Source organism: Aegilops tauschii, chromosome 5, assembly GCF_002575655.3.
Source record: "Aegilops tauschii subsp. strangulata cultivar AL8/78 chromosome 5, Aet v6.0, whole genome shotgun sequence".
Taxonomy (NCBI): domain Eukaryota; kingdom Viridiplantae; phylum Streptophyta; class Magnoliopsida; order Poales; family Poaceae; genus Aegilops; species Aegilops tauschii.
This window is the reverse complement of record NC_053039.3, coordinates 478,209,119-478,233,294: the sequence shown is the minus strand read 5'-3', so window position 1 is coordinate 478,233,294 and position 24,176 is coordinate 478,209,119. Positions and strand designations below refer to the sequence as shown.

General features: G+C 47.6%; 1 protein-coding gene and 2 pseudogenes across 1 annotated transcript; all 3 read left to right on the top strand.

The window, feature by feature from the left end:
* Window positions 1-220: 220 nt before the first annotated feature.
* Window positions 221-1,149, top strand: LOC109778948 (dirigent protein 22). Its single transcript, XM_020337532.4, has one exon. It carries the CDS (start codon window positions 418-420, stop codon window positions 946-948), a length of 531 nt encoding a protein of 176 aa, XP_020193121.1. The 5' UTR covers window positions 221-417; the 3' UTR covers window positions 949-1,149.
* A 988-nt stretch (window positions 1,150-2,137) lies between these two features.
* Window positions 2,138-14,933, top strand: LOC109778943 (uncharacterized; annotated as a pseudogene).
* A 2,696-nt stretch (window positions 14,934-17,629) lies between these two features.
* LOC109778949 (dirigent protein 22-like) lies at window positions 17,630-18,699 on the top strand (annotated as a pseudogene).
* Window positions 18,700-24,176: the final 5,477 nt, after the last annotated feature.

The window sequence follows — 24,176 nt, the reverse complement described above, 5'->3', positions numbered from 1 at the left end:
GTATTGTTGGTTAATGGCACGATCGAGTCCCCGCGTCAACCTTCTAGAGCACTCCGTTCTCCGAATTTGAAGGAGGACGAGCGTGTGTGTGTGGATGCATGGAAAGTGCAGCCTGCACCACCCAACTATAGCGTGTTAATTCAGTCATACCTTCACCTACTGCGCACAGCTTCTTATTCCAAGTCACAGCCGACGAAGTCCGCGATGACTTGTAAGATCAACTACTACATCTCGCACACGCATAGAAGATAAGCCGAACACACGGCCAGACACTGTCACAACTTGCCGTTAAATAGACCCATCTCCGCACCATTGGAGAGCAAGCAGCACAAACCAGAGCTCCTCACGAAGAGCTAAGCAATCGCAACGCATCAGATCACCAACATCCATCCCTAGCTTACTAGCTAGCTGATCCCAATGGCGAGCAGCACCGCTCTCTCCTGCCTGGCCGCGCTCCTGCTCCTCGCGGCTGCCGGGGCGCCGGTGTCCGCGGCGGAGAAGGAGACCCGGCTGCGGGTGTACTGGCACGACGTCGTGAGCGGCGGGCCGAACGCGAGGGTGGTGCAGGTGGCGCAGGCGCCGTCCTCCAACGCCTCCGCCACGGGCTTCGGCACCGTGCTCGTCATCGACGACCCGCTCACCGAGGGGCCCAACCTGACGTCGAGGCTCCTCGGCCGCGCGCAAGGCATGTACGTCAGCGCCGGCAAGGACAGCTTGTCGCTGCTCATGGCCATGAACTTCGTCTTCGTCGACGGCGCCTACAACGGGAGCAGCATCGCCATCATCGGGCCCAACCAGGCGGACCGGGCCGTCAGGGAGATGCCCGTCGTCGGCGGCACCGGCGTCTTCCGCTTCGCGCGCGGCTACTGCCAGTTGCGGACCCACTGGTTCGACGCCAAGACCGGCGATGCCACCGTGGAGTACAAGATCCATCTCCGCCACGACTGATGCATTGTCAGCTGGACTAATGATAAGCATGTTGTTCCTACATATGATTTCCTGATTTTACCGCTAGCTTATTTGTTATTTCGAGGGTACGTATATGTGTTGTACGGCGATGATTTATTCGGAGTAATACCGGGGGTTAATAAACATTTTAGTTTTGGAATGAAATACAATCTGGTCAATATTCCTTTTTGTTGGGGAAAAGTCTGATATTGTATGTCGGTTTCATACTGAAGACCGACGACTTCATTCCCGCTAAAACACAAGAAGACCGATGAATAACGACCGCAAGTGATAAAAAAGATAGGACAGTGACGACGAAGCTCGTCGTAACATCTAACCATTGATTTCAAATCGAAACAGTAAAAACATTAGAGACGCATTTCAATGAGCCAACGACCAATAAGGACATGTTTGGGAGAATTTCAGGTGCTCCCACACCTCCCGTGCTATGATGGTACGGGAGCTCGTGAGTTTGCACAAACTTGCAGAAACACCCTCAAGGAGTCCCATAATTTTGTGCAGATCTAGAGGCTTCAACATTAACCGATCAGTCTCCTATCCGACGGCCCACAAGCACTTGTATCACCGTAGCACCTGAAATTCTCCCAGGCGTGTTTAGTTGAGGAACCAAATAAAATGAAATGCCATAATTCCATTCTAAATAAATATGTTGGTTCCATTTTCATATTTTGTTGGAACAAAAAAAAAATGGATTAAATCGGTTCCGTTTATGCACTTGGTTGAAGAGATGGGATGAGTCACGGTTGATCCGGCTCATCTCTTTTATATAGAGATGGTGAGATTACCCCCCATATGTAATTGTTGTATAATCTATACAGATATAGCTACAATTCCCTGCATAAAAAATATAGCTACAATATTTTCCCTTTCTATTTATTCAAAGTAAAAAAAAATGCATATGAAAAAAATGATGCAAACACAACTACTGGATCTGTAGATTCTATCAATTATATGCCTTATGGAAAGTTTGTCACATTCCACCACAGCGACGATTACACCATCACTAGAGTGGACACCAGAAGCGATGCCATGGTGCTTCGCAACTCGGTCATCTTGTGCAAGAAGCTAGTAGAAATCCAGAACCAATACAAGATCGTCGGCAACAAAGAGGGGAAGGACTCTTTGGCTGATCTTAGCGCAGTCGTCATCGACCCCCTCCTATGCCTACATGAAAGATGGCATTGATACAGAGAACTTGCACACCACGTGGGAGCAACCTTTGAATCCAGAGTATGTCGTTTACGCGGCCAAGGACACCTACGCAAGCTATGACATGTACAGACCGGACCGGTCTTGAACATGAGGACGTTTTTTGCTCCCCGAGGCGAAAGCCCATCACCATTCCTGTTTATACAATTAGATCCAATGCCACCCCGAAGCCAAAACCCATCATTGTTACACCTCACACATACATAAATCTCCACCGAAGTCCGACTGCGACGGCAGACACAACACGGCCTAACACATCATTGTCGCTAAAAACTCGTTGTCGTAGTCACCCCGTGAGACCATGCCGCCACCAATGCATCCTCCTTTTGGTCCTTTCCCCGGCGAACCGAAGAGGACCGCGGCAAGAGGGAATCCTGGGAAAGAGCGTGGGAGTATTCCAAGTGGGTCGAGCAGGACGAGCGCCCTAAGGCTGACTGGATGTATTCCTTTACAATAAAAGAATGACAACAAAAAACAAATGGAGGAAACAACACCAAGAAATTTCATTGTCGGTACCCATTACAGAGTCTTGTATCTTGCCGTGCCACAATGAAAGGAAACAAAGCGCCAAATGGAAGAGAACATAAGCACGGACAATGAACTGAAGGGGCTAGCCAACCAAAATCTCTACTATTAAAGGAGAATCGAACGTCGTGATGGTTCGACCTCCCTATACCCTCACCCCCGCGATCGCTACTCCCGCCTCGTGCGCTCGCAACTTCCACCGCATCGTGCGCGATTCATACAGAAAGAAAATTCCAGCGTAAACATAGGAGCCGATACGAGAAAAACGAGAAAAGAGCGGCGACCCACGCACGCACGTTCCCCTCCTCGATCCGCAACTGCTGCTTGAACAGTCGTATCGTACCCAGCGTGTCCGCCCTTCCCTCGAGCCTCGACCTTCCCAGCGGCCTCCCCTCCTGTCCTCCCCTCTCCCTCGAGATTTGACCTCTCCAGCGGCTTCAATCTTGGCCCACAGTCCATGCGAGGCATGAAGACGGCGGCGAGGCGACTGTGAAGCAATCGAGGTGAGGATCAGAAGGAATATGAAGTGTTGGGATAAAGCATCAGCTCGGTGTGGTGACCTCGTGGCTGCGCCGTTAGCCACCGAAGGTGAAGGCCTTTCTTCCCTACATATCTTGCCCCCCTCGATGTCTAACGCACCAGGGCGCACCCGTCTCCTCGCCGTTGCTACATCATACAGTAGCAGCCATCCGTCTCCTCGCCGGGGCTACATCATACAGTAGCAGCCATGGTTAATGCTACTGGCGCATCTGTCTCTCCAATGTGCTCCCTCTGTAGACTACAGTAGCAGCCATGGTCTCCCGTACTCCCTCTGTAGACACGCATTGTGGTGATTGGGGAGTAGGCAACGGAGACGGATACAGGCAGGCAAGCAGGCTCCAACCGAGCTGAGGATGTAAGTTCACTCTGTCTGTGACTACTAACTACAGGTTCAGTTATGCTTTATTACTGTGTTTTTGCAGTTGGGTGCCCAATAATCCGGAAGAGATTTATGGATCAGGTATAGAATAATCAGTTAGAATTATGTCTATGAGTAGAGGTTATCTCCCTTCCTTTCATCGATATCAATTTTGTATGTGTCATCGATCAAGGTTCGCTGGAGGGTCTAGAAAGTTCCACGTTGTTGGGCAGATGATTTTCTTTTGAGAGGCTGGGCAGAGGATTTCTGTCAAGTGATACACACATCATATCTGAGGCTGCTCCTAATTCAGGAATCAAGGTTCAATAACTTATCGGCGTGTTTGGTTTGGACAAAAAGTGTGGCTTCCGAATACAGCGACTTCCGAAACCGTAGCCAGCTTTGGTTTGCCTCGCCATGTATTCCATAACAGTGCTTTCTGATATGGCACTTCACAGAATTGAAATAACCGCACGAACCGGCCGGGTTAAAATCGGGACTCGATTCCACAAACTAAACAAAGGAGGTATCACGTAAAAATATTCGGAAGCAACGCTTCCGGATACATTAAACTGAATACGTTACGTTGCCCGAACCGAACGTGTTGTATATGTTGTTATCAGCAGTTCTATTTATTGTTTATGCGGCATGAGAATTTCGTATGGCTTGTGGAAACAACATAATAAGACCCGTTAAACTGCTGCAGGTTATCAACCAAAAGGAAGCATCTAGCAACAAGCTTTTCAAAGATAAAGAGCTCCCCTCGTGTTGGGGATAGGTGAGTTAAGTTCTGAATTCACAGATATTTTTCGTAGGGCATTTGCTTCAAGAGTGCTTCCTCATGTTGTAAACCAGTATGTATCATCCCTGCTTCTTTATTTTTGTACCATCGGTAACACATGATATTTTTTACTCACAACTAAATATTGTAGATTGCAGCTAAAAGACTATTGTAGATTGGGCATTAAACATGTAAAGGTTAAGTACTTAAGTTGCTATATAGGCTTCCTGGTACTGGAAAGACCCTGTTGAATGGAAAGGATCCCAAGGTATGGTTATTCCTATTGAGCATCGAGTATAGCTTTGTTACTTGTCTAAATCTATTGATTTGAATCTGTTTATGTTTGGTCATGTGAAATCCTATTGACTGAAATCATGCAGATGTACATAACTGTTAATGTAAAAAATGAAAATGAAAAATGAAATCATGCAGATGGTACATAACTGTTAATCAAGGAGTGGTAATATTCAACCACACACAGGATGTGGTGTGGATGATTTGCAAAAAATGAAAAATGAAGGATCTTTCAGTGACATAGCCAACTATCTTCTATAGCATATTGCTTAGGTGTGAGGGGAGATCATTAGAAATTAAACTGCTTGGATGTGCGCATGTTTTGGCAAAGACTGGGCGTAAAGGAACCAGCAGAGATTCTTGGTCTGTCACCCCGCCAGTTTATTGTGTAATAACTGTAAATGTCAAGACTTGGATGGGGTATTTTGCTGAATTAATGGCCAGTCCATTTCACAAAACAATATCAGTCAATTTCAGGTTTTGGCATCGACTGTAACTACGAATCTTTCTCCTTTGAAGTTGGATATTAACGAGCGACTGGATGATTATGCCAAGGTGAATTTTTCTGGCACACAGTTCCGGTAGGTGTGTTCTGCTCATATTATTGTTAAATAAGTAGCATCATTGTATTCTATGTGGTAAAAAAATTTGCATGTCATTCACCGATTTCAAGAGATTGTGGATGGTCCAGGAGTTTTCTCATATCTATGAAGGCAGACGCAAGATGAAGTCGTGTGCTTTTACAGGGTCCCTCTTTTTGCATTGTATGGTAGGCTATTGTTTTCCGTTGTACGCACTCGCTTCGTACGTGGTCTACGCTACAACGAGTGGAGTACCAATCGCTGTTTAAGGCGGTGTGTACGCGGTTGGAGCAGGTGGCTACGGTGGTTTTTACCCAACATGGGTGTGTTGGGAATCGTAGCATAATTTAAAATTTTCCTACGCTCACCAAGATGCATCTATGGAGTCTACTACCAACGAGGGGAAAGGAGTGCATCTACATACCCTTGTAGATCACGAGCGGAAGCGTTCCAATGAACGTGGATGACGGAGTCGTACTCGCCGTGATCCAAATCACCGATGACCGAGTGCCGAACGGACGGCACCTCCGCGTTCAACACACGTACGGTGCAGCGACGTCTCCTCCTTCTTGATCCAGCAAGGGGGAAGGAGAGGTTGATGGAGATCCAGCAGCACGACGGCGTGGTGGTGGATGTAGCGGGTCTCCAGCAGGGCTTCGCCGAGCTTCTGCGAGAGAGAGAGAGAGGTGTTGCAGGGGGAGAGGGAGGCGCCCAAGGCTGTAGGTTGCTGCCCTCCCTCCCCCCACTATTTATAGGACCCTTGGGGGGGCGCCAGCCCTTGGGAGATCAGATCTCCAAGGGGGGCGGCGGCCAAGTGGGGGAAGGGGTGCCTTGCCCCCCAAGGCAAGGGGGAAGCTCCCCCCTAGGGTTCCCAACCCTAGGCGCATGGGGGGAGGCCCAAGGGGGGCGCCCCAGCCCACTAAGGGCTGGTTCCCTTCCACTTTCAGCCCACGGGGCCCTCCGGGATAGGTGGCCCCACCCGGTGGACCCCCGGGACCCTTCCGGTGGTCCCGGTACAATACCGGTAACCCCCGAAACTTTCCCGGTGGCCGAAACTTGACTTCCTATATATAATTCTTCACCTCCGGACCATTCCGGAACCTCTCGTGACGTCCGGGATCTCATCCGGGACTCCGAACAACTTTCGGGTTTCCGCATACATATATCTCTACAACCCTAGCGTCACCGGACCTTAAGTGTGTATACCCTACGGGTTCGGGAGACATGCAGACATGACCGAGACGCCTCTCCGGTCAATAACCAACAGCGGGATCTGGATACCCATGTTGGCTCCCACATGTTCCACGATGATCTCATCGGATGAACCACGGTGTCGAGGATTCAATCAATCCCGTATGCAATTCCCTTTGTCAAACGGTATGTTACTTGCCCGAGATTCGATCGTCGGTATCCCAATACCTTGTTCAATCTCGTTACCGGCAAGTCTCTTTACTCGTACTGAATGCATGATCCCGTGACTAACGCCTTAGTCACATTGAGCTCATTATGATGATGCATTACCGAGTGGGCCCAGAGATACCTCTCCGTTACACGGAGTGACAAATCCCAGTCTCGATCCGTGCCAACCCAACAGACACTTTCGGAGATACCCGTAGTGCACCTTTATAGTCACCCAGTTACGTTGTGACGTTTGGCACACCCAAAGCACTCCTACGGTATCCGGGAGTTGCACGATCTCATGGTCTAAGGAAAAGATACTTGACATTGGAAAAGCTCTAGCAAACGAAACTACACGATCTTTTATGCTATGCTTAGGATTGGGTCTTTTCCATCACATCATTCTCCTAATGATGTGATCCCGTTATCAACGACATCCAATGTCCATGGTCAGGAAACCGTAACCATCTATTGATCAACGAGCTAGTCAACTAGAGGCTTACTAGGGACATGGTGTTGTCTATGTATCCACACATGTATCTGAGTTTCCTATCAATACAATTCTAGCATGGATAATAAACTATTATCATGAATAAGGAAATATAATAATAACCAATTTATTATTGCCTCTAGGGCATATTTCCAACAGTCTCCCACTTGCACTAGAGTCAATAATCTAGTTCACATCACCATGTGATTAACACTCACTGGTCACATCACCATGTGACCAACATCTAAAGAGTTTACTAGAGTCAACAATCTAGTTCACATCACTATGTGATTAACACTCAATGTGTTCTGGTTTGATCATGTTATGCTTGTGAGAGAGGTTATTAGTCAACGGGTCTGAACTTTTCAGAACCGTGTGCTTAACGAATATCTATGTCATCTTTGTGGATGCTACCACGCGCTATTTGGAGCCATTTCAAATAATTGCTCTACTATACGAATCCGGTTTACTACTCAGAGTCATCCGGATTAGTGTCAAAGTTCGCATCGACGTAACCCTTTACGACGAACTCCTTTCCACCTCCATAATCGAGAAAATTCCTTAATCCACTAGGTACTAAGGATAAGTTCGACCGCTGTCATGAGATCCTTTCCCGGATCACCATTGTACCCTCTTGACCAACTCATGGCAAGGCACACTTCATGTGCGGTACACAGCATAGCATACTATAGAGCCTACGTCTAAACCATAGGGGACGACCTTCGTCCTTTCTCTATCTTCTGCTGTGGTCAGGTCTTGAGTCTCACTCAATACTCACACCTTGTAACACAGCCAAGAACTCCTTCTTTGCTGATCTATTTTGAACTCTTTCAAAATCATGTCAAGGTGTGCTGTCTTTTGAAAGTATCATCAGGCGTCTTGATCTATCTCTATGGATCTTGATGCCCAATATGTAAGTAGCTTTATCCAGGTCTTCCTTTGAAAAACTCCTTTCAAACGACCCTTTATGCTTTCCAGAAATTTTACATCATTTCGGATCAACACTATGTCATTCACATATACTTATCAGAAATGTTGTAGCGCTCCCACTCACTTTATTGTAAATACAAGTTTCTAACAAACTTTGTATAAACCCAAAAACTTTGATCACTTCATTAAAGCGTATATTCTGACTCCGAGATGCTTGCTCTAATCCATGGAAGGATCGCTGGAGCTAGCATACCTTTTAGCATCCTTAGGATCGACAAAACCTTTCTGATTGTATCACATACAACCTTTCCTTACGAAAACTGGTAAGGAAACTTGTTTTGACATCCATCTGCCAGATTTCATAAATGTAGCTAATGCTAACATGATTCCGACGGACCTAAGCATCGCTACGGATGAGAAAAACTCATCGTAGTCAACTCCTTGAACTTGTGAAAATACTCTTTGCCACAAGTCGAGCTTTATAGACGGTAACATTACCGTCCATGTCCGTCTTCTTCTTAAAGATCCATTTATCTCAATGGCTTGCCGATCATCGGGCAAGTTCACCAAAGTCCATGCTTTGTTCTGATACATGGATTCTATCTCGGATTTCATGGCCTCGAGCCATTCGTCGGAATATGGGCCCACCATCGCTTCTCCATAGCTCGTAGGTTCATTGTTGTCTAGCAACATGACTTCCAAGACAGGATCACGCATTACTCTGAAGTAGTGCGCATCCTCGTCGTCCTACGAGGTTTGGTAGTGACTTGATCCGAAGTTTCATGATCACTATCATAAGCTTCCACTTCTGGTGTAGGTGCCACAGGAACAACTTCCTGTGCCCTGCTACACACTAGTTGAAGTGACGGTTCAATAACCTTATCAAGTCTCCACCATCCTCCCACTCAATTCTTTCAAGAGAAACTTTTCCTCGAGAAAGGACTCGTTTCTAGAAGCAATTACTTTTGCTTCCAGATCTGAAATAGGAGGTATACCCAACTGTTTTTGGGTATTCTATGAAGATGCATTTATCCGCTTTGGGTTCGAGCTTATCAGCCTGAAACTTTTTCACATAAGCATCGCAGCCCCAAACTTTTAAGAAACGACAACTTAGGTTTCTCTAAACGGTGTCGTCTCAACGGAATTGCGTGGTGCCCCTTTTAAAGTGAATGCGGTTGTCTCTAATGCCTAACCCATAAACGATGGTGGTAATTCGATAAGAAACATCATGGTATGCACCATATCCAATAGGGTGCAGTTATGATGTTCGGACACACCATCACACTATGGTGTTCCAGGCGGTATTAATTGTGAAACACTTTCCACAATGTCTCAATTGTGTGCCAAACTCGTATCTCAGATACTCATCTCTATGATGATATCACAGACATTTTATCCTCTTGTCACGACGATCTTCAACTTCACTCTGAAATTACTTGAACCTTTCAATAATTCAGACTAGTGTTTCATCAAGTAAATACACTCAGCATCTACTCAAATCATCTGTGAAGTAAGAACATAACGATATCCACTGCATGCCTCAGTACTCATTGGACTGCATACATCAAAATGTATTACTTCCAATAAGTTGCTCTCTTGTTCCATCTTACTGAAAACGAGGACTTTCAGTCATCTTGCCCATGTGGTATGATTTGCATGTCTCAAGTGATTCAAAATCAAGTGAGTCCAAACGATCCATCTGCATGGAGTTTCTTCATGCATATATATACCAATAGACATGGTTCGCATGTCTCAATCTTTTCAAAACGAGTGAGTCCAAAGATCCATCTACATGGAGCTTCTTCATGCGTTCTACACCAATATGACTCAAGTGGCAGTGCCACAAGTATGTGGTACTATCATTACTATCTTATATCTTTTGGCATGAACATGTGTATCACTACGATCGAGATTCATTTTAGGTGCAAGACCATTGAAGGTATTATTCAAATAAACAGAGTAACCATTATTCTCCTTAAATGAATAACCGTATTGCGATAAACATAATCCAATCATGCTTAACGCAAACACCAAATCTCGATGGTAGAGGGAGCATGCGATGCTTGATCACATCAACCTTGGAAACAGTTCCAACACATATCGTCATCTCACCATTAGCTAGTCTCCGTTTATTCTGCAGCTTTTATTTCTTGTTACTAACACTTAGCAACCGAACCGGTATCTAATACCCTGGTGCTGCTAGGAGTACTAGTAAAGTACACATTCATATAACGTATATCCAATATACTTCTGTCGACCTTGCCTGCCTTCTCATCTACCAAGTATCTAGGGTAGTACTGCTTCAGTGACCGTTCCCCTCATTACAGAAGCACTTAGTCTCGGGTTTGGGTTCAACCTTGGGATTCTTCACTAGAGCAGCAAACGACTTGCTGTTTCATGAAGTATCCCTTTTGCCCTTGCCCTTCTTAAACTAGTGGTTTTTACTAACCATCAACAATTGATGCTCCTTCTTGATTTCTACTCTCGCGGTGTCAAACATCGCGAGTAGCTCAAGGATCATCATAACTATCCTTGATATGTTATAGTTCATCACGAAGCTCTACTAGCTTGGTGGCAGTGACTATGGAGAACTATCACTATCTCATCTGGGAGATTAACTCCCACTCGATTCAAGCGATTGTGGCACTCAGACAATCTGAGCACACGCTCAACGATTGAGCTTCTCTCCCTTAGTATCCAGGCTTAAGAAACTTGTTAGAGGTCTCATACCTCTTGACGTGGGCACTAGTCCGAAATCCCAGTCTTCGGAACATCTCATATGTTTTGCGACGTTTCAAAAAACCGTCTTTGGTGCCACAATTCTAAACCGTTAGCATTACGCACTGAACTATCACGTAGTCATCAAAACGTGTATGTCAGATGTTTTGCAACATCTACAGACGACGCTGAGGTTCAGCACACCAAGCGGTGCATTAAGGACATAAGCTTTCTGTGCAGCAATGAGGACAATCCTCAGTTTACGGACCCAATTCGCATAATTGCTATTACCAACTTTCAACTAAATTTTCTCTAGGAACATATCTTAACCAGTAGAACTAAAGCGCAAGCTATGACATAATTTGCAAATACCTTTTTGACTATGTTCATGATAATGAAGTTCATTTGATTATGAACTCCCACTCAGATAGACATCCCTCTAGTCATCTAAGTGAAACATGATCCGAGTTTAACTAGGCCGTGTCCGATCATCACGTGAGACGGACTAGTCAAGATCGGTGAACATCTCCATGTTGATCGTATCTTCTATACGACTCATGCTCGACCTTTCGGTCCTCCGTGTTCCGAGGCCATGTCTGTACATGCTAGGCTCGTCAAGTCAACCTAAGTGTATTGCGTGTGTTCCGAGGCCATGCCTGTACATGCTAGGCTCGTCAACACCCGTTGTATTCGAACGTTAGAATCTATCACACCCGATCATCACGTGGTGCTTCGAAACAACGAACCTTCGCAACGGTGCACAGTTAGGGTGAACACTTTCTTGAAATTATTATAAGGGATCATCCTACTTGCTACCGTCGTTCTAAGCAAATAAGATGCAAAAACATGATAAACATCACATGCAATCAAATAGTGACATGATATGGCCAATATCATCATGCTCCTTTGATCTCCATCTTCGGGGCACCATGATCATCTTCGTCACCGGCATGACACCATGATCTCCATCATAATGATCTCCATCATTGTGTCTTCATGAAGTCGTCACGCCAACGATTACTTCTACTTCTATGGCTAACGCGTTTAGCAACAAAGTAAAGTAAATTACATGGCGTTATTCAATGACACGCAGGTCATACAAAATAATAAAGACAACTCCTATGGCTCCTGCCGGTTGTCATACTCATCGACATGCAAGTCGTGATTCCTATTACAAGAATATGATCAATCTCATACATCACATATATCATTCATCACATCTTCTGGCCATATCACATCACATAGCACTTGCTGCAAAAACAAGTTAGACGTCCTCTAATTGTTGTTGCAAGTTTTTTACGTGGTTTGTAGGTTTCTAGCAAGAACGTTTTCTTACCTACGTATGACCACAACGTGATTTGCCAATTTCTATTTACCCTTCATAAGGACCCTTTTCATCGAATCCGTTCCGACTAAAGTAGGAGAGACAGACACCTGCTAGCCACCTTATGCAACTAGTGCATGTCAGTCGGTGGAACCTGTCTCACGTAAGCGTACGTGTAAGGTCGGTCCGGGCCGCTTCATCCTACAATGCCGCCGAAACAAGAAACGACTAGTAGCGGCAAGAAGAATTGGCAAACTCAACGCCCACAACTGCTTTGTGTTCTACTCGTGCATAGTAACTACGCATAGGCCTGGCTCATGATGCCACTGTTGGGAATCGTAGCATAATTTAAAATTTTCCTACGCTCACCAAGATGCATCTATGGAGTCTACTAGCAACGAGGGGAAAGGAGTGCATCTACATACCCTTGTAGATCGCGAGCGGAAGCGTTCCAATGAACGTGGATGACGGAGTCGTACTCGCCGTGATCCAAATCACCGATGACCGAGTGCCGAACGGACGGCACCTCCGCGTTCAACACACGTACGGTGCAGCGACGTCTCCTCCTTCTTGATCCAGCAAGGGGGAAGGAGAGGTTGATGGAGATCCAGCAGCACGACGGCGTGGTGGTGGATGTAGCGGGTCTCCAGCAGGGCTTCGCCGAGCTTCTGCGAGAGAGAGAGAGAGGTGTTGCAGGGGGAGAGGGAGGCGCCCAAGGCTGTAGGTTGCTGCCCTCCCTCCCCCCCACTATTTATAGGACCCCTGGGGGGCGCCAGCCCTTGGGAGATCAGATCTCCAAGGGGGCGGCGGCCAAGTGGGGGGGAAGGGGTGCCTTGCCCCCCAAGGCAAGGGGGAAGCTCCCCCCCTAGGGTTCCCAACCCTAGGCGCATGGGGGGAGGCCCAAGGGGGGCGCCCCAGCCCACTAAGGGCTGGTTCCCTTCCACTTTCAGCCCACGGGGCTCTCCGGGATAGGTGGCCCCACCCGGTGGACCCCCGGGACCCTTCCGATGGTCCCGGTACAATACCGGTAACCCCCGAAACTTTCCCGGTGGCCGAAACTTGACTTCCTATATATAATTCTTCACCTCCGGACCATTCCGGAACCTCTCGTGACGTCCGGGATCTCATCCGGGACTCCGAACAACTTTCGGGTTTCCACATACATATATCTCTACAACCCTAGCGTCACCGGACCTTAAGTGTGTAGACCCTACGGGTTCGGGAGACATGCAGACATGACCGAGACGCCTCTCCGGTCAATAACCAACAGCGGGATCTGGATACCCATGTTGGCTCCCACATGTTCCACGATGATCTCATCGGATGAACCACGGTGTCGAGGATTCAATCAATCCCGTATGCAATTCCCTTTGTCAAACGGTATGTTACTTGCCCGAGATTCGATCGTCGGTATCCCAATACCTTGTTCAATCTCGTTACCGGCAAGTCTCTTTACTCGTATCGCAATGCATGATCCCGTGACTAACGCCTTAGTCACATTGAGCTCATTATGATGATGCATTACCGAGTGGGCCCAGAGATACCTCTCCGTTACACGGAGTGACAAATCCCAGTCTCGATCCGTGCCAACCCAACAGACACTTTCGGAGATACCCGTAGTGCACCTTTATAGTCACCCAGTTACGTTGTGACGTTTGGCACACCCAAAGCACTCCTACGGTATCCGGGAGTTGCACGATCTCATGGTCTAAGGAAAAGATACTTGACATTGGAAAAGCTCTAGCAAACGAAACTACACGATCTTTTATGCTATGCTTAGGATTGGGTCTTTTCCATCACATCATTCTCCTAATGATGTGATCCCGTTATCAACGACATCCAATGTCCATGGTCAGGAAACCGTAACCATCTATTGATCAACGAGCTAGTCAACTAGAGGCTTACTAGGGACATGGTGTTGTCTATGTATCCACACATGTATCTGAGTTTCCTATCAATACAATTCTAGCATGGATAATAAACTATTATCATGAATAAGGAAATATAATAATAACCAATTTATTATTGCCTCTAGGGCATATTTCCAACAGGGTGGCAGCTTAATCTCCGGATCGGTCCACCATCCCTTGCGACATAGGCATAGTGTCGGTCTATAGGACTCTACTGTCGCCGATTTGTCGTTTTTTTCCATTCATTTTGTCAGACTTTCCGTGTTGGGTTGTGTGCATCCTAGTTATGCAGAGGCTAGGTGTTACTCATAATGCTTTGTATCCGCTTGATGCTACATTTCGAGATAATGAAAGCGCCCTTTATCAAAAAAAATGGTAGGCTATTGTTTCCTTCAAATTGCCACTTTACCTATGATTAATCTTTCTTACAACACCATTGATGTATTTTCCCTTTTCTTGTCTATGCAGGCCATCTGATTTCCAAAAGCTCCCTGATTCGAAGGTTGGCTAGGCTTGACAGCCTTTACTGTCTTTATGAGTGCCACCATACAAGTCACACTTCAGAATTTTTTGAAGGTATATTTTTTATGCACTAAACTAGGGATTATTGGAACAGAGTAATTAATTCCATGAATATTGGATTGCAACAAAAGAGTCCAAGAAACTCTAAAACTTTGTCGTTGAGGCTAAGAAGAATATGCTTTGTGTCATACCGGCACTTGACAAAAGGATGCTACACAAGGTTTTTTTTGGTTCATCAACTTGCTTGTTGACATTGAGGCAAATCAGCTTGATGAATGGAACACATTCCAAAATAAACGGCTAAAATTTACCTTTGACAAGTACGTGGATTTTTTTCTTACACCCTTTGGCAGATTTGGAAAGATAGAAATGCGTGTTTTTTAGCATAAATGCTTAGGGGTTTATGACAGGATCTGTAGGATCCAGGAGATAATGAGATTGAGAAAGCTGACTTTTGTCAGAGGTGTCCAGGATGATGGTGGCTAATCTTGACTACTGTATTCTGTAACTGGGCTTCGGCCAGAACCTTGTGTCTTTCTCTTCTTCTAATAGATACAACACCTGCCTTTTATTTATTTATTTTAGAAAAGGAGATTATCCCTCGGCCTCTGCATTCGAAAGATGCATGCGGCCCTATTATTAAACAAGTTCAGCAAAATACAAAGTCTGTAATCCGGAGTACAGCTCACAAAGGGAGCACAAATAAAAAAGGCTAAGCAAATAATCCTGCAAATACCATAAGTTTTGATTCATAAACAGTATGGAGTACAACAGAAAAACTCGACAATCTGCAGGAGCATAAAGTTCTGAAGTAAAATGAACAAAGCATCAACTATCCTAAACTGCAGTAGTCCTATCCCCTATGGGAAGATGCAGCGAGCAGGTACGAGGTCTGGCGTGCAAGCACCGGATGACACGCTGTATTGTTTGGTGTTTGGTTGGCTCAACTTCCACGAATACTTTTTTGTGGTTATGTAAGAGCATATGACATAATAGAATCATCATCTATTCGGAGAACTGCAAAAGGTATATGTACAAGGCTGTTTTGATCACACATAATGGACTTCAGGAAATTCCATACTCCCTTTCTTGTTGTGGCGCCGCCTCCTCCATCTTAGAAAGAGATGGGGCGTAGATAGCGGTTGTGAGATCGCCGTCATGGGAGATCACGAGCTAACTCAAGCACGTCACCCTCTTATCGAAAAAGGCTTTCGCCCCGCTTTATATATAAAGCACCGAACCACAAGAACCATGATACAATCTCACGCCACCACCGCACACGACACGCACACCCAAGGCGAGATACAAAGGTGCCGGGCACCGCCACACCACCCCAACGACTACCAAGCCACTACAAATGCGCGAGGACGAACTGCTTGGAGCCACCGGAGACCTCCTCCTTCGAGGGGAGGTGAGACGGGAACGATGGAACCAGGCCTCCAAGATGGTGTCCCCCAAGAAGGGAACGACGACGATAGCGACCAAGGCACGCCCGCCACCGCCGCGCCGGTCACGCCGCCGCCACGAAGCCGCCGCCAGCAGGCTCCAGCTCATCGCCGCGCCCGCCGCCAGCGCCGCATCCCAGGCAGCCGCCTCGACCCTCGCCGAAGGCCCCCGCTGAGGAGACAAGGCAGCCCCGCCGCCGCCTACCAGGCTTCGCCCAGCGCGCCCTCTCTGGCGGCGGCGAGGGAGAGGAGGGAGGAGGAGGGGAAGCCCGCCGACAGCGCTAGGGTTTCTCCCGTGACGCGTGCGCGGGGCGCGTCGCGGGAGCGAGTCTGTACCTTTCCTCGCACGTCACCCTCTTCGCATACCTCTTCGACAGTCCCATCTCTTGCATGCGCCTATTCAAATTACTGACCGTCAAAAAGAGCATCAAAAGAATCTTTGATGAAATAATAATATTTTGTAGCAGTACAGGATTTATAAGCAGTGCTTAGAGATGATGACGATAATGAAGGTGGAAGGAAGAAGGGTAGGGGAGAAAGATGACGCTTTAATTATCTTCTTGCAAGGAGATGGCCGATAACGAGATATAAAAATTGCCGAGGGGGAAATGAGCGGGGTCAAAGAATGATTTTGTTGCTGTATGGAAAAACTACATTTGATTACAACACACTTTTTTCAATTAGAATATATGTTTAAGCATTGTTTTTTTTTATGCCGTGGCAACACACGGGCGTTCAACTAGTAGAAATCACGTTTCTTGAGGGCGGAGAACAAGGCAAACTGTACATCCCATTCGACAAGGAAGAGGCCGGAGAGGTGGTTGAGCATCACGGATGGGAACGGGCAAAGGGCTCCGTAGAGAAGGGACTGCAAAGCGAAGCAAGAGGGATCCCAGTGTGCGCGTCGTGCTGCATAAAACAACAAACTTATAGGAAAACCCAACCTCCTTAAGAAAAAGACCGAACCACCCACAAAGACCCCGACTCGGGACACCTGAACTCGCACAACCCGAATACTATCCCCAGCGATCCGATCAAGGAAACTCCCCGGCATACCGGGTCTGGCACACTCCGAGAAATGGCCGAGCCAGGGACCCCAATTAGTGCCCGTGTCCGTGAAACACCGAGACACCCAGACCAAGCCAAAGCTGGGTCAGGCTACTCCGGGCATCTCTAATAGACCGTATACCACGACAACGTCTCCCACGGGCTGCATTTGGACCTTGTGGGGCATTGGCCACCCGGACTCTTGCCATCGCGACCCCTGGACGGATGGCCCTCATGTCAAATTGGCTTGTCGTCGTGACCCCAGGTCGGATGGCCCTCATGGCTACCCGGGCTCTTGACGTCACGATCGCTGGTTGGGTGGACCGGAAGAGAACGATGCTTACAGGCCGACCCATCCTCATCCAACGTGAGCACTACTGTTGACTGGGAGTGGTGCGGTGGTGGGTGTCAGTGGCCATCGGTGAAAATGAAGGGGCGGTGAGAGAGGGGTGTGAATGGAGGTTTGGGCGATGAAGAGATTGGAGTGAGGAGTAATGGCCGATGCGTCCCGTCTCCGGTCGCGTGCAGACGAGCCGGAGCCTGGTGCCGAAGAAATAGCCGATTTAGTCATTCCTCTTTAGCGTCTTAATTTTGCATCCCGAGGACCTGTATTCGATGGAACTCAGGCAACCAAGCAGATAAATTTTGCATCCCGAGGACCTGTATTAACTATAGCGTCTTAATTCAGTCGTACCTTACTAATCAGCTTCTTATCCAAAGTCCTATAACCGAAGAAGTCCCGGATCAACTCTGTATCACACATACGTACTGTACTACGACAACAAGATAATGTGCAGGATAACCCTAAACTAAACACGCGGGAAATTGTCAAGGATCCAACAACCACAACTCGCCGTTAAATTCGCCCATCTCTGCACCATTAGACATGCAAGCTGAGCAAACCAGAGCTCCTCGGAAGAAGCTTCGGCAATCGCATGATCGCATCAGACCACCAACATCCATTCCTAGCTTGCTAGCTGATCCCAATGGTGAGCAGCATCGCTCTCTCTGCCTTGGCCGCGCTCCTGCTCCTCGCGGCTGCCGGTGTACTGGCACGACGTCGTGAGCGGCGGGCCGAACGCAAGGGCGGTGCAGGTGGCGGAGGCGCCGTCCTCCAACGCCTCCGCCACGGGCTTCGGCACCGTGCTCGTCATCGACGACCCGCTCACCGAGGGGCCCAACCTGACGTCCAGGCTCCTCGGCCGCGCGCAGGGCATGTACATCAGCGCCGGCAAGGACAGCCTGTCGCTGCTCATGGCCATGAACTTCGTCTTCGTCGACGGCGCCTACAACGGGAGCAGCATCGCCATCATCGGGCCCAACCAGGCGGACCGCGCCGTCAGGGAGATGCCCGTCGTCGGCGGCAACGGCGTCTTCCGCTTCGCGCGCGGCTACTGCCAGTTGCGGACCCACTGGTTCGACGCCAAGACCGGCGACGCCACCGTGGAGTACAAGATCCATCTCCGCCACGACTGATGCATTGTCAGCTGGACTAATGATAAGCTTGTTGTTCCTATATATGATTTCCTGATTTTACCGCTAGCTTATTTGTTATTTCGAGGGTATGTATATGTGTTGTACGGCGATGATTTATTCGGAGTAATACCGGGGGTTAATAAACATTTCGTTTTTGAATGAAATACAATCTGGTCAATATTCCTTTTTGTCCTAGTCGGTTTCAAACTGAAGACCGACGACTGCATTCCCACTAAACACAAGAAGACCGATGACAGATAAAAATGATGGCGACAATGAAGTTCATCTTAACATCTAAACATTCATTTGAAATCGAAACAGCCAAAGCAATAGAGACGCACTTCCATGTGCCAACGACTTAGGGCATGTTTGGGAGAATTGCTATGATGATACAGGAGCTTGTGGTCCGTTGGATCCAATATCCAGTGGTCACAAGAAGAGTTTGCATTTATAGAAACACCCTCGAGGAGTCCCATAATTTGTGCAGATTCAGAGGCTTCAACACTAACCGTTCGGTGTCCTATCCGACGGTCCACAAGCACTCGTATCACCGTAGTATCAACCTGGCAATCGGGTCAGGTTTCATCGGGTTGACCTATACCAGACCCATGCCCAAATAATTATCGGGTTCGTCTCAAACCCATGACCCTACCCATGGGTCTAATTCCAGACCCATGCCCGAACCCGGCGGGCGACCCGACCCATTGGGCACCCATCGGGTCTAACATTTTCAATTGTTTTGCCCTTGTATGCAGCAGCAAGCATGTGTACTCGTATGCAGTAGCCACTTCTAAGCAAAAGGTGGACCAACTGCTAGCTTTATAGCGTTGCTCATGCATCCTTGCTACAGTAGTAGCTAGTCGAGGTGGTACTAAATTTGAGCTGAATGCACTGGCGCATGTGCACTACAACTACTAGTATTTGGCATGGGCTGATTACTGCACTCGTTTTGGGCCATACCCCACGCACGAAGCGGAGTCAGAGTGAGCAAATGAGTGCTCAGATGGGCCTACTTGTTGTGCCTTGTTTCTACGCACTCCATGAAAGCCAGCAGCTCGAGGGAGTATCTTTTCTGTGCGTGACGACTGCTACTTCAGGCATGTAGCTCGAGGTTGGATATACAGAGTAGATTCGTATGTGCTAATGTATGAAGTGCATTTAGATAAATGACCAAATGTAATACTATTACATGATAAACAATTTAGTTTCTTAATAATCTTAAACAGGCGACCCATCGGGTAACCCATGGGCATAAACTTTGGCCCATACCCTACCCACGATTAATCGGGTTACCCATGGGTAAGACCCATGAATGAAGTCAGCAACCCATACCCTACCCTCGGGTCGGGTGCCTATGGGCGCCCATGCCCATGGGCAGGATTGCCGGGTTGACCGTAGTATGAGAGGTGCGGGAGCACCTGAAATTCTCCCCGGCATGTTTAGTTGAGGAACCAAATAAAATGAAATGCCATGATTCCATACTAAAGAAATCTATTGGTTCTATTTTCATGTTTTGTTGGAACAAAAAAATGGATGAAATCGATTCCGTTTATGCGCTTGGTTGAAGAGATGGGGATGAGTCACGATTGATCCGGCTCATCTCTTTTATGTAGATATGGTGAGATTACCGCCCAAATATAGCTACAATCCCATGCATAAAAAATAGCTACAATTCGTGCCCCTCATATTTATTCATAGTAAAAGAACATGCATTTGAAAAAAAATGGTGCAAACACAACTAGTGGGTCATTTTGTAGATTCTATCAATTGTATGCCGTGTGGAAAGTTCGTCACATTCCTCTGCAGCTACGGTTACACCTTCGCTACAGTGGACACCGGGAACAATGCCACGGTGCTTCGCAGCTCGGTCATCTTGTGCAAGAAGATAGTCGACATCCAGAATCAATACAAGATCATCGGCAACGAAAAGGAGAAGGACTCCGTGGCTGATCTCACCGCGGTCGTCATCGACCCCCTCCTATGTCTGCATGAAAGATGGTATTGGTACAAGCCTAAAAATCTGTTTCCCCAGAAAAAAAATAAGGGAAGAAGTTTCATTGCGTTTTACGATACGAAGCCGCCGCCACCTCCTGTTCTTCCTCGGGAGGGCTGATCTGGAGTCCGTTCGGGGCTCCGGAGAGGGGGGTTCGTCGCCATCATCATCACCAACCCTTCATCAACAACTTCATGATGCTCGCCACCGGGGTGATGGGTAATTTCCTCGTAGGCTTGCTGGACGGCGATGGAGTTGGATGAGATTTGTCATGTAATCGAGTCAATTTGTTAGGGCTTGATGCCTAGTATCCACTATGTTCTGACATTCTTGTTGCTATGCTTAATGCTTGTCACTAGGGTCCGAGTGTCATAATTTCATATCTAAACCCATTATGTTTTCATGAATATATTTGAGTTCTCGATCCTATCTGTAGTTATATGCACTTGTTATTGTTCTGATACGTAAACCCCAAATTGACAATAGTTGGGATACTCTTAGGGGATGACTGTAATTCGAGGAGTTCATGTATTCATCATATGTTAATGCTTTGTTCCAGTTCTCTATTAAAAGGAGGCCTTAATATCCCTCAGTTTCCCTTTGGACCCCGCTACCACAGGAGGGTGGGACAAAAGATGTCATGAAAGTTCTTATTATAAGTATGTATGACTATATATAGAATACATACCTACATTACATTAATGAATTGGAGCTACTGTGTATCGCTCTAGGTTGTGAGTTACATGATGAGTGTTATCGAACACAAATATCCATCACTGATCCAATTCCTACGCTTTTCACATATTGATCATTGCTAAATTAGTACTGTTGCTACTGCTGTTACAATCACTACAAAACTTCTACTGTTACTGTTACCGTTACTATTGCTACTATTACAACTACTATCAAACTATCATATTACTGCGCTACTAAACACTTTGTTGCAGATATTTAGTTCTCCACATGTGGTTGAATTGACAACTCAACTCCTACAACAACAACAAAGCCTTTAGTCCCAAACAAGTTGGGTAGGCTAGAGGTGAAACCCATAAGATCTCGCAACCAACTCATGGCTTGAGCACATGGATAGCAAGCTTCCACGCACCCGTGTCCATAGCTAGCTCTTTGGTGATACTTCAATCCTTCAGGTTCTTTTGGGTTTCATCTCCATAAGAGTGGCTGAGTTTTTACGTTGGCTCGTCAAGCCTATCACAACCCTCCTCCTTTACCCGGGCTTGGGACCGGCTATGTTGAGACAACATAGGCGGAGTTTGACAACTCAACTCCTGATACCCATAAATATTCTTTAGCTCCCCTTGTGTCGAATCAATAAATGTGAGTGAAATACTATCCTTGAAGACTGTCACGATCCCATATACTTGTGGGTTATCACATATTTGGTCTGGCACACTACGAGAAATGGACGAGCCAGGGACCATGATTAGAGACCGGGTCCGTGAAACACCGAGAAACCCCAGACCAACAAACGCTAGGTCAAGCTACTCGGGGTATCTCTCATAAAATGACCCTTGAGTTTTCGGAACGAATAAAAACAAAACCGATGCTATATTAAGCTCAATATTCACACAATTTGTACTTGTAATTTTGTCTTTTTTCCAATGATACCAGTGAGTCATTTTTCCTGAAACTTTTCAAGTGAGTGATACACTACATAATGCTTGTTCCTACAAAGTTTCAAATTTTTTACTATTTTTCTTTTTCTTTTTGCCCAAACAGGTGCACCTAGATCCATATTTCAAAAATTTGCACCGATGAAAACATAACAAAAATATATTCCCTTTGAGGAAATTGCACAAATATTTGGGGCTGAGGTAACACAACTCCAGAGCTATCACATGTGGGTTCAATCTTAAATGATCAATTTGGGAAATTTGCAACCAATTTAGCCTAGTCGTTTAAATTTTGGAAAGGTTTTTTGTAATTTTCCTTCAAAAATCAAAGTTAAAAAAGCTAAGTAAACTACAACTATTTGGAACATCTGAATTCTGAAATGATCAATCTAGGGAATCTTCAGCCAATTTAGCCCAGCCATTTAAATTTTGGACAGTTTTTGTAAGATAAAACTGGTTTGTTTATGTTTTCTATTACCAACTAATTCTGGAGTTGTGAACTCCCTTAAAGTAGAGGTTTTCTGTTACCTATTAATAGTAAAAGAATATACATATGAAAAAAAGGTGCAGACACAACTAGTGGATCATATTGTAAATTCTATCGGTTGTCCAGAACAACAATAGTAGAAACTATCTCAATCTGAACCACCCGTGCGACAGGTTCAGGTCAGGCCACGACACCGACTTGCCATGCTCCAAGAAGTACCGGCAGTGGTGCACGGCGGAAGCGTGGCCGCGGCTCAGCACCAGGCTTACCGTTGGGAGGAAGAAAATGCCCCCTACCATTGGATCAAAACCTAACGACTGAAGCAAGGAAACCAAGACCGAGACCGCGGCTCCCCCTCCCTATGGTTCCGCCCGCACTGCCGCCGGCTCCCCTGCCGTGGGTAGCCGCCGCCGCTAGCCCCCCTCCCCCGACCCCCTCCCTTCCCCCCTCCTCCGTACACCCGTGTCACCTCCCCGAACGAGGCGACCGGGGGCTCCCTCCCCGCCCTTCCCAGCGCCTCCCACCGCCGCCGGCCTGGACCATCGGGCCAGCCTCATGTGGTGCCAGCGGCGGCGGCCCCGTCCTCTCCCCCCGGGCAGCGCCATGGCTCGGGCAGCTGGCGGTTGGCGGCGGCGCACTTCGGCGGCAGCGGATCCGGCGGCGGCGTCGCTCCTTGGGTGGCGCGGTGCCGGGTGGCGAGGTGGCGACGGCGTGGTTGCTTGGCGGCGGCACGTCGCAGTGGCTGGCGGCGGTGACCTCCCGGCCCAGATCTGGGCCCTGTTGGGCCCCATCTGGGTCTGGGCGAGCCTGGCCGGAGCTCCTCTGCGGCGTCTCCGGCGGACGGCAGGGCGAATCGTGTGGGGGATGGCGGCGACGGCGGCTCGTGTACTGCATCGCGGCGACGGGGGCTTCACGAGCCCGTCTCGGGCTCGGCCGGGCCTATCTGGGCCTTCGGCGCGGGGGCAAAACATGGTTTTAGGGGGGGGAGCTGGAGCCGGCACAGCGCCGGTCGTGGCCATGGGCCACTTCTCCGCCTCCCCTCTCCCCCGGTCTATTTGGTCGCTGTCGTGGAATTGTCACGGCAGATGTCCTCGAGCTAGGACTTAGTCATGGAGCCATCGCAGCTAGGAAGCTTGAAGGGGTTATGCGGGACAAGGGACGCGAGGGTTTATACTGGTTCGGCCCCTTACGGTGAAGGTAAAAGCCTACGTCCAGTTGAGGTGGTATTGATTAGGGTTACGATCACCAGGGAGCTAAACAGCTATGCCCGGCTCTCGGTCAGATTGTTGTCGCCCTTAAACCGCTGCCGGGTCGTCCCTTTATATAGGGAGGCTGACGCCCAGCAGCCCTTAGAGTCTGGGCCGGCTCATAAGAGTGTCCGGCTCGGACTCTCAACTATACTTGCCTTACACTACAAGTTCTACCATAATAATGATTGTAACTACGGGCCTTAAGCCATATCCGGGTCTCAGCCCATCTCTGGCCCATCGTCTTCAAACTTGGCTCCGGGCTTCTAGCAATGACCACACGAGTAACCCGGCCCCTCCT

What these genes read in the sequence shown, in the direction of transcription:
- LOC109778948 (XM_020337532.4), top strand. Translation starts at nt 418, where the DNA reads ATGGCGAGCAGCACCGCTCTCTCCTGCCTGGCCGCGCTCCTGCTCCTC.